The sequence below is a fragment of the Amphiura filiformis genome, chromosome 10 (assembly GCF_039555335.1).
Source record: "Amphiura filiformis chromosome 10, Afil_fr2py, whole genome shotgun sequence".
NCBI classification, from domain to species: domain Eukaryota; kingdom Metazoa; phylum Echinodermata; class Ophiuroidea; order Amphilepidida; family Amphiuridae; genus Amphiura; species Amphiura filiformis.
In genome coordinates this window covers 61,740,462-61,757,933 of record NC_092637.1, presented here as the reverse complement: position 1 = coordinate 61,757,933, position 17,472 = coordinate 61,740,462, and the positions used below count along the sequence as shown (strand labels likewise).

Here is a 17,472-nt window from a genome sequence, read left to right as displayed (position 1 = left end):
GCGATGCGCTTTACGAGCTTCTTGAATCAACCACATCAGCACAATGAATACCAGTTATTGTTATTAATATGAAGCCTAATCCTTACGTGCCTGACTCCATCAGGAGTGCCACTATGCTGTAATTAGTCACACTCAGATCATAATCCGATGATGACAAGAGGGCAATTAAAATTGCCCTCTTGTCATCATCGGATTATGATGATCATTAGCGAGAACGCAGCCAGATAAGTAGTCGTTTAAAACAAAAGTGTTACAGAATGAGAACAAAATATTTTAGATTGTGTCTTACATTTGAACGTTTCATATAAACAAGTGATATTCCACTATTTTTGGCGTAGAAAAACTCGGCCTGATTATTCCACTTAAAATATTATTTTCGCTGTGTTATATGAGACGATAAACAATCCGTTGTCTAACTTTTGATTGTCCTTTTGTCATCATCGGAAGCGAGAACGCAACCAGATAGTTGATGTCGAAGTCATTAGTACATCTTTCTCACCACACAATATGTATATGAATAGACCTAGTGTCATATTTAACCAGACTTAAGGGGCTATTCCAGTTGAAATCCATATCCCCCTATGGAAGACATGCTCTAAATCTCATACACAGGGGTTGTAAACTTCAAATGGAGTCACCCGTTCAGGTAACCCCATTTGAAACTCTCACTCCCTGTGTAGAAGATTGAGGCTATGTCTTCCACAGGAGATGTATGAATTTCAACTGGAATAGTCCAATTATATGAAATCCAAGATACAACTAGCTTCATTCAAACTTGTGGTTGAGAATCAGTTGGACAAAACTTCACTCAAAGTGTGGCGGTTTATTTTATGTTTATATGATATCAAGCTAGTACAATAAAGCAGATTATATTTCGTCAGGACCTGGGAATTTATTTTCGCTTCGGGGTTTAACTTACTAAGTACTTGTACTTTCTATCGACAACTTTTTACTGTTTTTTACACTTTCTGTATGTCCTTTTCTAGTTTTCTTTTTTAGTTTTGTTCTTTCCTTTTGTTCTTTCTTTCTTTCTTTCGTTCGTTCTTTCTTTTTTTCTTTCTTTCTTTCTTTCGTTTTTCTTTTTTTCTTTTTTTCAAGGTTTAATCTTTCAAGTTTTCTTTAAAGCTTTTTTCTTTCTTGCAAACTTTCTTTTCTTTTTTTTTTAAATTTTGTGTCAAACTTTCTCTTTCTTTCTTTCTTTCTTTTCTTTCTTTCGCCCTTTCTTTTCTTTGTTTCTTACAAACTCTCTTTCAAATTTCCTTTCAAACTTTCTTTTACTTGTTTTGCGATTGTGTAACGCCATTTTGTCACAAATTTCAGATTTTCAATGATGGATTGTTGCGTATATCGGATATTTAAACGTAGCATACCTATAAATGAAACTATAAATAGAACACAATATAAATCTTGAATTCGTTTAGTAGGCTTACATATTTTTCATTACTCCATTTTGAATCTATCCTATTGCATAACTTACAGCTGCTTGAGAAAACTTTTTGCAAGTATATAGGTAAGTATCTAAACCATGTCAGACATTGCACTTTTCTATTACATCGTTCATCCACAGATGTGTTCCAATATCTGTGGTTCATCTCTCACAATACCCCTATTCTTCACGCACTTTCCCCAGGCAAAGTTTACAAACACTCTCTCTTAATCACAACTCTCTCTTACTCACCACTCTCTCTTAATACACACTCTCTCCACACGCCATTGTAAGTGATCATTCCTATTACAGCAAATTTGCTATTATAGCAATCCAATCAGGGTTTGACTAGCCTTTGGAAGCTACGCGCATCAGGCGGTCTTGTAAAAGGCCTGGGCTCCGTATATTAGGTGAGTTAGCGGGCATATTCCAGACATTACCATCACTGGCTTACCATAGTTCACCTTGTGGTGATTCCCGTGTCTTGTCTGGTTATATACCTCAGTCTACTTTGTGTATTTTCTTCAACCCACTTTTCTGTGTTAAGCAGCAGGTATGTAACATTGAATAACATTATTATTTTTAGGATTCGTTTCCGGGATTTCACATGTTTGCACCGCCACACTAAGTCTTGTGGTGTGTAAAAAAAAATTTACATTGCATATTTGCACACAAAAATTCTAAAATTGTGTCTTTATATTCGTAGTTTTGTTTAAGATAGAAAATTTCAAATATATTGAAGTAATTCGTGGAAAATATTTTCAAAAAGTCAGCAATTTTGCGAAAGTCGCAAAAAAAAACCCAAATTATCAAAATGTTAACTTTTGTGTATGTATTTTATACGTTAGAGCGACCAAAAAGTATTGAAATGAGGACAAACATGCCTAGTATTGCATTATTGTTTATTGAATATTTTAAATAATTGGGTTTTTTTGGCGGAAACCATTAAGATCCGATGTGGTAAATGCGTGGATGAACATGAATTTGTGTGATTTACCACGCGTAGTTAATGTGCCGACAATAGGCATTTAGCCAAATGTGACGAAAGCCCATATATATAGTGGGACGATTGCGTTGTCATTCATTTGTAAAGACGATGCAACAAGGTGTGGACGTGTAATTACTAGCTCTGATTATTTGCTTGAATCTTAATACTTAAGTTTGGAATTAACTTTGAACGAAAAGGAACATATTGGAGGTAAGGCAATTGCAACACAGCTTTATATCAGGAATGTTTATTTATTCAATTTGTAAATCGGTTTCTTCATTCACTTTGGTATAATCCGATATTTTTTTACATCACTTGTCTTTCCCGAAATAACCAGATGCTTGGAGATTTTGAACAGGCCCAAAAGATTGCGCAATATACTTAGTACTTCTAAATTTTCTAAAGCGTGCAGCATTTGCAACTTTATATTACTGTGGACTACTTTAATCTCTGTGGACCACTTTAAGTTGGATCTGTTCCAGGTTAAAGATGATAGTCATTCCTTGCGTCTTGTGGTAAACCACACTATTACTTGATCATTATTTCTAACCATAATACTTTGTACTTGGATAATTGCTTCAACCAACAAAAGACAGGTTTTAATATAAAAATATCTTCCCGAACTCAAGAACTACCGACTCAATACCAAGCTTGTGTGTACTCATTTTAATGTAATTTTCATTTCCAAGTCCAATAATGGTAATGAATGTTAATAATTTTGAATCTTTTGAACAATATTGTAAAGTGTAGAAAGTTGTCGGCTCTTCAGCGCACAAAGGATAGTTATACATTTTTGTCTTTTTCTGCTTCTACCACAGGATGGCCTCAATGAATTTGCTCGTGTGTCTTTTCGTGGGGAGCTTCTTGTACGTGGATGGCGGAAGACCGGAGGATTTTGGTAAAGCCCATCATATCGATGTCCATTGTCACGGAGCCGGACCAGCCACATATCAAGTTGAGTTTTATGGAGAATGGAGTCAGAGAGCTTTCCCAAGACAGTATCCCATCTTCAGACCAAATGCACAATGGTCAGCTGTTCTTGGTAAGTAGACCTGTTGTTACTATTCTTCATAGTTCACCGGGCTTCTAGGCGTTAGAGAATCCCTTAGAAGAACATTGTTTTGCGATACGAAATATTTGAACCAAGCCAATGTATAGGGTACAGACAGTCAATCCTAACCTTCTTCGGAACTAGCAGCGAGATATTTGTCATCAGACATCAGACTGCACCTTCGCCACTCTGTCATGCTGCTCCCTAAGTGGATGGTCGGTCGTCTCTTTCAAGCAAATAGAGTTCCTTGGATTGATTCAATCATCCAAAACACATTTTAATAAGCTGAACCATTAACATTAAAGTTGCTTTCAGTTGTTGGTTTTTTGTTTCTCAATACTAGTCTGTTACATAAACTCTTTGGACTAGTGACTAAGTACCCAATGTGGTTATTGTGATCATTACTACTATTTTTATATGTTATAAGGTCTCTTTAACCAAACATGGTATATCTTATTACATTTTGAAACCACAACATTCTACTGTTCCTTTTTATGTCAAAACTATTGGACCTTTGCCATGTTAAAGGACATCGTAAAGGAGTTACACTACCATTTCACCGCACACGTAAAACAACACCAAAGTTAACATGTTGGTGGTATATTTTATAGATCCAATACACAATAGACGACCAATTGTTGTTATATTGACCGCAACTTAACCTATGTTATCATTGGCGTACTGTGTCTTAAGTGTAAGCAAATACACCAGGCACAAAAAGAAATTCGTCAGTTATAGTCATCGTTGCTGTTCAACAACCTGATCATTTTGGATTATTATGTAATATGCATTTGGTTAATTGGACTTTGCTTTCTCATTTGACACCCTGTTTGTGAAAATCGAGCAAGAATTGACCAAGATATGCGCCTCCAAACCCTCAAACCCCAAAATCAAAAGTTGCAATTTTAACGATTCAATTGTGCTTGTTTAATACATTGTGTGCTTTATTGATTGGCCCATGAAACTTATGTGCAATACAACGATGCGTTCCCATTGAAAATCGTAGATTTCAGAATAATCCAAAATTATCAGGTTGTTGAACAGCAAGGATTAATATAACTGACGAGTTTCTTTTTATGCCTGGTGTACATTAAGTAATGATCACAATAATGATAATTCAATTAACAATGGAAATTATAAAAAACCGATTTGCTAATTAATCTGAATAAACCAGATTGACATGAAGTGGAAAGTTATTGCGCTACGATTTACATAATATATGTAGAGATCTGAATGCAATTACCAGGTTCTCAATATTGGTAACATGCCGTTACTCACTTTCACTTTTCTTCATCCTCGGTCCTTCCCGTTGGTTTGCACGGGTAATCGAGAAAGCCAAACCTAATTAACTTATAAAATTTAAATCATTAACGAGAAACCCTATACACATTGTTTAATATTATCCATTCTCTATTTCCGATGTGTGCGGTACATGTATAGTTACCACCTGGGTGTGTTTGGGTAATCACAAAGTGTTTGATGTGAATGATGAGGTTGACCACCTTTTATTAAAAAGGAACCATAATAATGGTTGTATAATGTAGTTGGAACCTGTTAAGCTTATCCATTTTTATGGAATTAATAGACTTCCAGAGTTTCTGCAAGAAACTAACACTAGATAGTAAATATTCTTTGTTATCTACTGATCAGTTATAACGGATTTGCTTACTTATTTAAACCTAACAGGGTGTCCCTGAATGACATCGTCACCCAAACTTATATTGTTGGTATGCTAATTGTCTGAACCAAACAAACTAAAAAGTTGATGTGGTTGAACTTGAAAACTGATCGCCCTGTTCTTGAAATAATAAGAATTTTACGAAATCACTTCATTTTCAAACCGTTCCATGGATTCAAATGTCAATCAATGATCTGTGTCTTGAGGTAAATTTGCAGAATTCTGTAAGAGGAAATTCGCACTCTTTGGAAAAACTTTTGAAAATTTACCCATCTCTATGCCATCTTTATAAACATTTCACCACAAATTTACACCAAAAAGACTGAAAATATAAACCCAAAGCTGCCGTACATCGCCGTATCCCCCCTCCCCTCCCACTAAGTACCCCGGGATCATTGATTGATATTTAAATCCATGAACCGAATTGAAAATGAGGTATTTTCGTAAAATCCTAATATTTCAAGAACGGAGCGGGACACCCTGTATAAATCAGAACAATTTTCAAAATGAATGGTATCAAATCTCTTTCTAAAAGCTGAGTAAGACCAACTATATGAATAAACAGAAAGAATCTAAAGCGTGTGACCAGCAGTCTTTACACAAACCACAACCCATCACCTGATCCTAACTGAATTACCTCAAGGTTATAGGCAACTAATGTTGAGTGCTGCAGCTCATCTTGACCATAGCCTATGTACAGCTCGACCATCTAAGGAGACTTTGACGCGTCCCTAGAATGCTTTGGCTATCTTCCAGGCGTGGACTTTAACAGTTAATTAAGTAGTAATTTAACAAAACAGCTCTTTACGGCTTGTGTTTCTTTACTATGTTATTTTCTATATACTTCTAATGTCCTAATTATCAAGTTGGCAATTACTTAAGCATTATAAACAGATGAAAATAAGTAGGAAACTTGACATAAAGACTTCAAGTCTCATACTTGTAGATTAATAAGAGATAAAAACGTAATTCTGTTAAAGTATACAATGGTGTTAGTATAGCCACCGTTTATTGCAAGTATCTCAGAATAATCAAATAGAAATCGGATGAAACCTTTTCTTTGATAGTGCAAATGCCCTTTGGTATAAAGCGAAATTTGTCAATTCAATATTCAATGTAAAAAGGAAGTACGAAACCTGAGAATGAGAGCTATAATGCAACCTTTTGCTTTAAAATTAATCTCATTTGAAACTCTCCATATTTCTACACAACGGGACGCACGGTTAACAGTCGGACATTTTACAACGGTAGAACAAATCTTATTTTCTTTTTATTTCTTTCGAATGAATTTCTACAATTGTCGGCTTTCAAATCTTAAGAGGATTTTTTTGCGTGTTGTTACAACCTAATTTGTTCTCTGCGTGAAGGGCTGCTGGCCGCTAGTAGACAGTAATTCAACTCGAGCTGTCGCAGTTGGGAGTCGCGCTGCCATGTGAGACGCTACTATGAACCGACCACCTTTCACTGTACCTTTGCCCGTACTTTATTCACGGATCTGGTTTCATAGGGGAGATTCGTCTTCAAATGTCCTCACACCGCTTACTGATAGTTTGATTTGTCTTAATTACCATTTAATGAGATCTTGACCTAAATATTAGGTGTGTCCAACAGTTTTAATCGCCTGTAACGAGGTGAAGGTCAAAGGGCGCGGGAAATGTTTGTTTTCAAACCAGGGCACACAGATATGGGTAAAAGTTACGAGTAAACGATGCATAGAGCCACATAATTATAATAGGTACCTAATAGGTATGGGTGCGAATAACAGGTACCTACCCCGGGGTACCTACCTAGGAAGGTGCCTACTTGGTGCAAGTTATTCTGAAATTCTTGATTTTGTAATTTTTGTTTCACTAAACGTGGAAAGACTTAAACATTCAAATCTTAGTACAGCACGCAGACTGCGCCATGGAGAGTCATGTTAACAACTTTTACAAGTTGACAATTTAGTTGTGTGTGGATTTTAAATGGGGTTATCTGAATATTAAACAGACTTTATTCTATTAGCATAATATTAGCCCACAAATGTGCTCCAAATGTACTGTAATATTAAACGGTTTTTATTATCAATAAGTTTAGGCAGGTTTTTCAAGATGCTACTTTAGTTAAACCCTGGGATCGTCTACAAGTCATTAAAAACATCATAGCTTTAATAATAATACCCTAGCTTTGATTCCATGAAACTCTGAAAAATAACTTCGCGCAGCCAGTATACACAATAAGTAAGAAGCATAGCAATTTAATCTGCGCATTATCATTTACATACTATTTGAGTATATAATAATTGTGTTATTTTTCATAGACATGTATCATTTTTTGAGTCTTTGTCACTGTTCTCATTTGAATATGAATTATACTAAACAGACCAAACAGCGGAAATCGATTTGTTTTTGTTTTATGTTTTTAAACATTCTTGAATAGTGCCCTCAGCGCTCTCATGTGGTTATACTTTCACCAAACAGCGATAATGAACTTTGTGTTTGTTTTGTTGTTCTTTGATATTCCTTGCAGGTGCTATGCATAACTCGAACTACCAAATGTGGACTAACGGTTCTATGTCAACCGATGCTTTCAAAGGGTTCGTCGAAAAGGAGAGTAGCAGTCTGCAGACAGAGCTGATTCTCTCTAAAGACGTCCACCTTACATTCGCAGCCCCTGCTTTACTTGAAGGTGTTGGGATCACTACCGCTAAGGACATCACCGTCAGCGAAGACTATCCATTGGTATGTATGTGCTTTGTTTTGAATTTGTTTGAGTTGAATATCCTTGATAATTCAAGAAAGCCTCTTGCGAAGCTTATGTCCATTTTCGGGTCCTTTAGATGGCCGAAGTACAGGTATCAGATCCCCTTCTTTTTATAAAGGCCCTGACACTTTAACTTACCTTACACAGGAACAACGAGACTCCGCATACCTAAACCTGCAGATTTTCGGTTGTTTGATGTGATCATTTATTAATTTTTCAAGCAAAACATTATGTACAACCCAATTTTAGGCTTAAACAGCTCAAAGCGATATCATGTAAATATATACAGATACTTTGGAGTCATTTTCAACTTTAATTTCCCCTCATGTACAAAATTATTCACTTTTAAAACATTTTTAAAGCTTTTTTGGATATAAAACATATCTATTTATGACAAAATTGGTGGCGCTATTTAGTTTCTGGAAATTAATCTTTCAAGCTTTTAATGCCAATAATTCCTTTTATTTTTTGATGAAATATGTTTATAAAATTTCTTTATTGCTTGTTCCACCTATTCCATCTGCTTTAATGGTAGTATTGATCACCTACTCTTGCAAATTAAGAAATATGATTTAGGATAAATACCACCGCCTATAGTTTGCATTTAGTTAATAATGAAGCCAATTCTATATACATGAAACAACCGTGAGCAGTGCATGGGGCTGATAACACATTCTGCAATTATATTCTCTACTGCTTCACAATCAGATAAATAAACTTGTCTGAAAAACTATCTGAAAATCGGGATAAAATAGTGAACATTTTTGTATCATCATCTCTAGGGCAAACTAGAACAATACCAAAAGAAGAATTGTCTGAAGTAAAATGAACAACAACAATAATTATTACAATGTGCAACAACAACAATTAAAAGGGTTATGTAACGATCATTATACTAACACTGTTGTTTATTCTATTTTTACCTATTAGATGTCTTTGGTGGCACGGATCCATCCCAGTCCAGACTGGTTTGTAGGAGTCCACGATATCAACCTTTGTAACGATGGTCACTGGGTAGACGAACTAACCTTTGACCTCTATCCATGGGATGCCGGTACGGATCAAGGGTTCATGTTCACCTCACCAAACTATGCTAGTGATCCACCAGAGCCTATTTTTCAGATTACTTCTCATAACCCGGACTTCTACGCCAGCTCATTTTACTATGAAAACCTGAAACATTTACCTCGTATGGCGTATATTCAGATCAAGAAGGCAGCCAAGACTGCTCAGCCATCATGGTTAGATCAGCTACTGGATACAACTATGGGTTTGGCTAAGGTGTTTGATTTCGAGGAAGCGCAGCAAAAGAAAGACTTTATCGACCTTGAGATGTCTGATTCTGGAAATGGTAGCCCAGCGGTGAATACTGACAACGACACTTCTGAAGGTGGGTTAAAATTCAACACTGAACAGATAAAACCCTATGTCCATGTTAACCATGTTAACCGTTGACATAAAAACATATAAATTGTATAAAGTGGGTCCAATAAAAATTTGAATCCCCTTTACATGACAGGTGACATAATAAATTCATTAACTAATAAATATTTGACACGTTTAGAGCTAGATATCTTATAAAAATATGTGTCTTTATCATATTGCTCCTCGTCTCCGTTCATTTCGACTTATCTTTGTGCGTGCTTTTGTTCTTTCAGAATCTGGTGAGACAGCTGGTGAACCAAGTGGTGCTGGAGTCCTGACACCGTTGAATTGCTTAGTAGGAGAATGGGGAGGTTGGGCACCATGCGATAAAATCTGTAAATTAGGACTTAAACGCAGGTATAGAGTAGTCATTCAAAGACCCAAAAATGGCGGCGAGGAATGCCCAGATCTTATTAATATTCATAAATGTCACAGTGGAAAGAGATTTCCCCAAAGATTAGCGTGCGCAGAGAGAAGAATACTAAAGGAAACACGAAAGTATATGAAAAGGGAAACAAGGCATTGGGAAATGAGAAGTAAGAATAAATACACGATAAGGAAGTAAATTAATGGCAAACTGGGTCCGTATTCTTGAACATTGAACCTTTACCATGTGTCTTGAAAACAATCTCTTGTGGCGGTCCTAGTGAACCACGGTACAGTGGAGAAAACATACCATTCGCAACAACAAGTATTACTTGTCCTCCGAATTAAAAACACCCGTTTTGAAAAATAAATTACAATTATTTGGAAGGCAGGTAAAAGGTGTTTTAATCAGTTTGTCGCAAAATCAAAACGACACATCAGATACTGGTATTTTAATAAAGAGGCAATCATGTGAGTCAGCCCGCCCTCAAAGGAGCATTATTGTATGCATATATGGAGGGCAGATACGATACTCAATGTCATTGTTCAAGAATTTGGGCCTTGTTTCTGCTTTTATAATTATAGATGATTGTAAGATTGGATAACTCGTTACGGCCGAGATACTGTGCAACTTATTTGAGATTTATGTCTTGGTGTAAAAGAAAACGGAGATGTTTTCCATGGGACCACTGAATCTCAAGTATGCCTACACGAGTCATCCTAACCAATAAGCACGCACTTCATAAAACGTGTTTTTAAGAAAGTTTTGAAAAAATAGAAAGGGACCATCGCTTATAATTGAAGTCATGTCGTCATGATAATTGCATACTGTAATTTTATAGAATATTTGCTTCATATTACATTCGTTTGGTTAACGAGCAAGGTACCATTATTAAGAAAATAGTCCACTGTTGTTATGTCACGTAAAAATTAAACTAATAATTGTGACAATAATAAGCATGCCCGACTTTTCAACGCACAACGTCTTCAACAATTTTCAAATTTCACCAATGGTAATAAAATGGGAGAATATGCAATAATCGTCTGCGATAATCATGATGACACGGGCGAAAGAGAGTTTTAAAGATCGAGCAATTGACAGCGATAAGGGTGTATTACATAAAGGTTGTGATTGGCTATAATATGCTAAAAGAAGCGAGCAATGGTCATTGTTTAGGGTGATTACATAAGGGTTGTGATTGGCTATGGCTATTAGAAGTGAGTAATGAACATTGTTAAGGGTGTAATACATAGAGGTTGTGATTGCCTATATGGCTATTACGGTGCATTACAGGAGGGTTGTGATTGGCTATATGGCTATTACGGTGCATTACACGAGGGTTGTAATAATTGCCTATGCTAAATAAAGTGTGTGATTGAATGAAAAGTTGAGCAGTTGAAAGTTGAAAGGAAGTTCCTGTTGATGAATAGTAAAAATATGAAAAAAAAATGCATATCATTCTTTTTTTTTTTTTTTTTGAAAAAAAGTGATAGTTCAAAATTTAAACATTGAATAACATAGAAGTTACGGGTATAATTAAGAGAAACAAAAAGGAGTATTTAAAAATTAAACGGTTTTGTATAAGACCTAAGTTACAGGTCTGCAGCTAGCCAAAACTTGTAAGTAAAAAGTTTACTTCGGTTTTCTAAAAGATGCTCTTCCTTGAAGGACATAAATAATAATATTGTAAATATTTTGTGTACATATTCTTACATGATGATTTTTACTGTGTATTGTTATTTGCTTTGTGCCAAAGCGGTTTGATGATTGACATACACCCGTAAAAATAAGAGTCAAACTTGATCAGGGTGTCATTTGTGATCTTGATTTCTTCTTGCTACACTCTTAAAATTACGTGGAAATTTTTTTCCATGAAATGTGTAGTTTTTTTAATCTTTTTTTTATCACGAAGATGGTCAAACCGTTAATGTACAAAACAAAGTGTTTAAGCCTGTTTTATGTTTTTCAGCTGAAATTTGTGAAGAAATATACTTGTTTTGTGAAGAAATATACTTGTTTTGTGAAGAAATATACTTGTTTTTATCATCAATTCATGTAAATATATTTGACTTGGTGTTGTTAACGTATTTTGTGTTAATATTAATTATATACTTTAAGTTAATATAGTATTATCGTATGCATTGTTAATTATTGGATATTTATAAATAAACAAACGAGTAAAAATTGTGTGAATGCCTTTTGCTTTGTTTGCCTCAATGTTTACGTATTAAAGAAAGTCTCCGGCAATCATAACATTAAGCCTTATATGTTAGAAAAATAATTATCAAGCACGAATCACATGGTTTTATTTAAAGCAAACGTATATTGACCATAAAAACGAATAAAAACAGCCGGCTCTCAACACATGATATTCAAAATTCCCGCGCCGAAATGCTATAGTGCAATGACGTTATGGTAAAAACTAGTCTCCTTCAAAGCCGGGTCCTGACATTCCTAATGTTCGCGATTGAGCTACATTCAATCTGGACCCAAGGTCAGGATAAACAAACCCAAGTATTATGCACTCAATAATTGAGACAAATAAAATGACACATAACAGGTATGGTATAACACAGATCCTGGGTATAGGTTCTATATAGGAGATCCCAAGTATGGTATAGCACAGATCCTGGGTACATGTATAGGATCTTGGGTATAGGTTCTATATAGGAGATCCCATGTATGGTATAGCACAGATCCTGAGTATAGGTTCAATATAGGAGATCCCAAGTATGGTATAGCACAGATCCTGGGTATAAGATCCTGGGTAATGTTGGAAATTCCCAAGCCTTAATTATAACATTAACCTTTCACATGACATCACTTCCTGAGGGGAATCCTGTGACATCATTTCCTGAGGGGAATCCCATATGATGTCATATTCACTTTACAATCTCAGGGGGGTTTCCAAATATTCCAAATTATATATGAATCAATTTGTTTTTGATCAAGTTGATGCAAGAAAGGGGAATCCCTAAAATGTCTCATGAAATAGATTTTAAGTGTAAACAAAGACAAATCATGAAATTAAATTACTCAGGGCACATCACAATAGGAGATCCCAAGTATGGTATCCTGGGTATATGATCTTGGGTATACTACTACTAAGGTGACGCAACTCAAGTTCAAGAATATGAGGCGTTGTGACTGAAAGAGTTATAATATACGGATATTTAACAGATCCCACAAGTCTCTGCCATTCTGTGCGGTTTTGCGCTACTCTGAAGGCGTCCTTGATTGTCAAGTTAATGGCGTTGAGGTCGCCTATGAGCTGAGCTAGATATGTGCGGCGAAGTGCACCACCACGGCGAAAGGCTTCTGTGGCCTGATTGTTAGGGTGGAGGATGATGGAAAGTGGCAGTTCCGGTCTCCTTATTGCGTGGCCCACAATCCGTAGCCTGTTGCATGTGAGTATCAATCTTGGGTATAGGTTCTATATGTGACACGATCTGGTCCATGGGGGCCAAAGGAGGCAAATTTGAAACTGAGATAAAGGTAAAAATATGGAATAAAAACAATAAGATACATAAGAAAATAGACACCAAAAAACGTCATAACTTTAGAACCAAGTATGCTAGACCGTTGGTGGTTTCAGTAAAATGATAGCCTATTGTATGTACCGGGTGTCCCAAAAGTAACTTAACATTGTGAATTTGCTATAACTTGCGTTGGGTTAATAGTGTTGTTGCACAGTATGTAGATAATATCGTCTTGGGCTTTTCGCCACCGCTCTTCGTATGATGACATCGATGTTTCTAGCCGATCTTCCTGTTCTTCCACGTCCTGTCCGAGATAGATCATGAACAGATCCAGTTGATATGAATTTCTGCACTCTTTGCTTGATTGTATTTCGGCTGGGTGCATAATTTACATTAAAATGTTCCTTAAACATTGCTTGAGTGAGTTTGTCCGACGTTGTCTCCGCAAAGAACCATACCATCTAAATCCGTTGATCTATAGGGAACTTCAACTTCACTTCAACTGTTTTAAAGTAAAGTTTAATATTGTCAATATATCCTAATTATAATCTAAAACAGCAGTCACGCTTACGCTAGGCCATGTAATCCATGAATGTTCTTACCTAAATGTAGCGTGCGCAGTGAGTGAACCAACTCTATTTGTTATGTGCTTGAACAAAGAACATTATGAGCTTGCTTTTGTGGGTTTGATACACACATATGTACAGTCGCAGAGAAAGGTCAAGGGGTCATCAATAATGCTGTTTTCGGTATCAGAATAATTCTAAAAGATCAATCTATGTGAATATGTTCTCCATTTTGGTATGAAGTAGGAAATATTTGAGATATGGCAAATTCACAATGTTAAGTTACTTTTGGGACACGCTGTATAATGTAATAATTGCAGTAACTCAATTTGTGACCCATCACATCGAAACACGGTCGGAAAACCACATTTAAGGATAATAAAGAAAAAGGGCATCGATAAATAAAGAAAATAATAAAGAATTTGAACTCTATTTGTCACATAAAATCACCATTCTACATGCAACATTGATGGAAGAGGTGTCATTTTAAAGCTTAAAAGCAGTCCTCTAGCTTGGCAAAGAAACCTACAAGTTCATTTTTGACGACAACTGCTGTGTTTCGTAATGATGGACCAGATCGTGTCACATATAGGAGATCCCAAGTATGGCATAGCACAGATCCTGGGTATAAGATCCTGGGTATAGGTTCTATATAGGATATCCCAAGTATGGTATAGCACAGATCCTGGGTATAGGATCCTGGGTATAGGTTCTATATAGGAGATCCCAAGTATGGTATAGCACAGATCCTGGGTATAGGATCCTGGGTATAGGTTCTATATAGAGATCCCAAGTATGGTATAGCACAGATCCTGGGTATAGGATCCTGGGTATAGGTTCTATATAGGAGACCCCAAGTATGGTATAACACAGATTCTGGGTATAGGATCCTGGGTATAGGTTCTATATAGGAGATCCCAAGGGGACAACCTGTGCCATTTTCCTCGGAAAGGAGAAAATGCCCAATACTTTCGGTTGGCTACATTAAATTAAATGGTTAGAAAACAGTCAAGTTAGCTCAATCGATAAGGCGTTCGACTATGGTGCGAGAGGTTGCGGGTTCGAACCCTGGTGGTGCCTAGTATGCTCTCGTGGAAGAACTGAGTTAACTTGAAATTCCCCTGGACAAGGAACTTACTGCTTATTGTCTCGTTGTAAACCGTACGAAACTCGGGGAGCTGATCCTGGTTGCGATGGTTATTTGTGGAAAGTCTAGGGTGTGCGCTCTTGAAGCAGCAAAGTCCCTGATTTGTTGTTAAATGGTTTATGGAATGATGTGGGCCGTAGTGGTCAGCGACAACCTGTAAAGTGTGCTGAGGCTTGTGGATCAACGTCTAGGCGTTGTGCCTGTGCGTAGCGCACTATAAATCACTGCGCTTTCTTTCTTCTTTTCTAAATTACATGGTTTTATTTAAAGCAAACTTATATTGGCCATAAAAATAAATAAAAACAGCCGGCTCTCAACACGTGATATTCAAAATTCCTGCGCCGTAATGTTCTATTGCAACTGCGTAATGGTTGTTTGTGCTCAATTGTCGTCAGCCGTATTACTGGGACGTCATTGCACTAGACAATTTCAGTGCCCGAGAATATGAATATCGCGTGTTGAGAGACGGTTGTTTTTATTCATTTTATGGCCAATATGAGTTTGTTTAAAATGAAATTTATTTTTCTAACATGTAAGGCGAAATGGTGTGATTAGTGGAGACTTCCTTTAATAGATCAGTATTTTTTTAATTTAATGTATCAAACCGAAAGTATTGGGTATTTTCTCCTTTCCGCGGAAAATGATACACGTTGTCCCTTGGGACCTCCTATATCTGATATAGAACCTATACCCAGCCTAACCCAGGATCTGGACTTCGAAAAAGAAATGAGCGTGGTGATAGGTGGGTGCAGTGGTGTGAATCAAACAACATGGTAATCACAATCACTTGGTTTAAGGAGCATCCCAGAAGAATATATACATGGAACATGGAAGAGCCCTGGGGATCGCACGAGGAACCAGATAGATCAACGAAAACCAGTAGTATGCACACTTCGTTGTAAGCTGAGAAAGTTGAAGAGAGCGAAGATCATGAAGAAGGTAGATTTTGAACAGCTTAAGAAACCAGAGATCCGAATGAAGTATTCCATCAAAGTGGAGAACAGGTTTGAGCAACTTACAGACGAAGGAGAAGAGATGACATCTTAGTTGAAACAGCAGAGGAACACCTGCCAAAGAAGAAGACAGAAAGTAAAAGCAAGTGGATGACAGAAGAAATTCTATCAATGATGAGAGACAGGCAAAAGATCATAGACAGGGATTCGCAAGTATATAGAGAGTTGGACAGGCAAATAAAGAAACGTTGCAAGAAGGCCAAAGAGACCTGGCTGAATAATGAATGTGCCAAAATTGAGAGTCAATTTGGAGAGAATCAGAATGTGTACCAGAGGATAAATGAGATCTCAGGCAGGAAATCAGGCTGTTCAAGCTCTGGGTGCATCAAGGCAAAGAATGGTACTATGCTGGTATGGAAAGATGAGGTAATGAAAAGATGGAATGAATATGTTGGCGAGTTATTTCACGACGTAAGGGACGGTTTACCAAGCTTTCCAGATTCTATTGAGGGTTAAAAGATATTGCAGTCAGGGGTTCGATCAGCTATAAAAATGATGAGCAGATATAAGGCTGCCGGGCCAGATGGAATAGTTGTTGAAATGATTGCAGCATTCGAGGATTATGGAATTGCGAAACTGACAGGAGTCATCAACAGAATGTATGATTATGGGATATTTCCGGAAGACCTGAGCAAATCAATTTTGATTGTTCTTCCCAAGAAACCTGGCGCTGTGGATTGTGAATAACACTGTACAATTAGCCTTATGAGCCATGTTACAAAGATAATTCTAAGAATCCTGTTACTCCGCGCAAGAAGTAGAATAAAACCTGAGATTGGTAAAGAGCAGTTCGGCTTTGTAGAAGATGCTGGTACCAGGAATGCGATTTATGTCTTGAGAGAGAGCGGTAGAGATGCAGAAGGATGTTTTCATGTGTTTCATTGACTACGCAAAAGCCTTTGACAAGGTTAGACATGATCAGCTTTTTGAAGATCTTGGTAAGCTAGACCTGCATGGAAAGGATCTACGACTGTTGCAGAACCTTTATTGGAACCACACAGCATGCATAAGGGTGGATGGAGATTGTAGTGAATATACAAGCATTAAGAGAGGAGTCAGACAGGGATGTGTGATGTCACCAGATATCTTTATTATTACAGTGAGCTGATTCTAAGGGAGCTAGAAAAGGAAAATGGTCTCCGTATAGGTGGACATAACATCACGAATATAAGATATGCAGATGATACTGTCCTATTATTAGCTGACTAGCTGAGTCTGAGGAGGATCTGCAAAGGCTTCTTGATGTGGTGGTTCAGGAAAGTGAGAGGAAAGGTTTATATCGTTAAATTGCAAGAAGACAGAATGTATGGTGGTATCAAAGACTGAAAGCCCAGCATGCATATTGAAGGTGAAAGATCAATGTATAGCAAGTTTCCTCCTTCAACTACCTTGGCAGTCTAATCACAGAAGATACCAGATGTATTAAAGAGGTAAAGAGAAGGATTGCACTGGCTAAGTCTGTGTTCTCAAAATTAGACAAGCTCTTAATAAACAGTGCCCTCAGTATAGAGACCAGAATTCGGGTACTCAACTGCTATGTCGTTCCTGTACTAATGTATGGAAGTGAAGCATGGTCAATAACAACAGACA

At 36.9% G+C, this 17,472-nt stretch overlaps 1 protein-coding gene across 2 annotated transcripts; it reads left to right on the top strand.

Annotated features, from left to right (window-relative positions):
- Nucleotides 1–1,838: 1,838 nt before the first annotated feature.
- LOC140163119 (spondin-2-like) lies at nt 1,839–11,152 on the top strand. Of its 2 annotated transcripts, none has more exons than XM_072186492.1 (5): nt 1,839–1,979; nt 3,233–3,456; nt 7,652–7,863; nt 8,816–9,275; nt 9,544–11,152. In XM_072186492.1, the coding sequence occupies exons 2-5, from the start codon at nt 3,234–3,236 to the stop codon at nt 9,873–9,875; spliced, it is 1,227 nt and encodes a 408-aa protein (XP_072042593.1). In that variant the 5' UTR covers nt 1,839–1,979; nt 3,233; the 3' UTR covers nt 9,876–11,152. The 2 variants fall into 2 exon arrangements, with proteins under 2 accessions (XP_072042593.1, XP_072042594.1); XM_072186493.1 differs by lacking the exon at nt 1,839–1,979 and adding an exon at nt 2,518–2,624.
- Nucleotides 11,153–17,472: the final 6,320 nt, after the last annotated feature.

Coding starts and splice junctions, on each gene's coding strand:
- LOC140163119 (XM_072186492.1), top strand. CDS start 3,234: ATGGCCTCAATGAATTTGCTCGTGTGTCTTTTCGTGGGGAGCTTCTTG. Junction 3,457..7,651: donor ACAATGGTCAGCTGTTCTTG/GTAAGTAGACCT, acceptor TATTCCTTGCAG/GTGCTATGCATAACTCGAAC. Junction 9,276..9,543: donor TGACAACGACACTTCTGAAG/GTGGGTTAAAAT, acceptor TTGTTCTTTCAG/AATCTGGTGAGACAGCTGGT.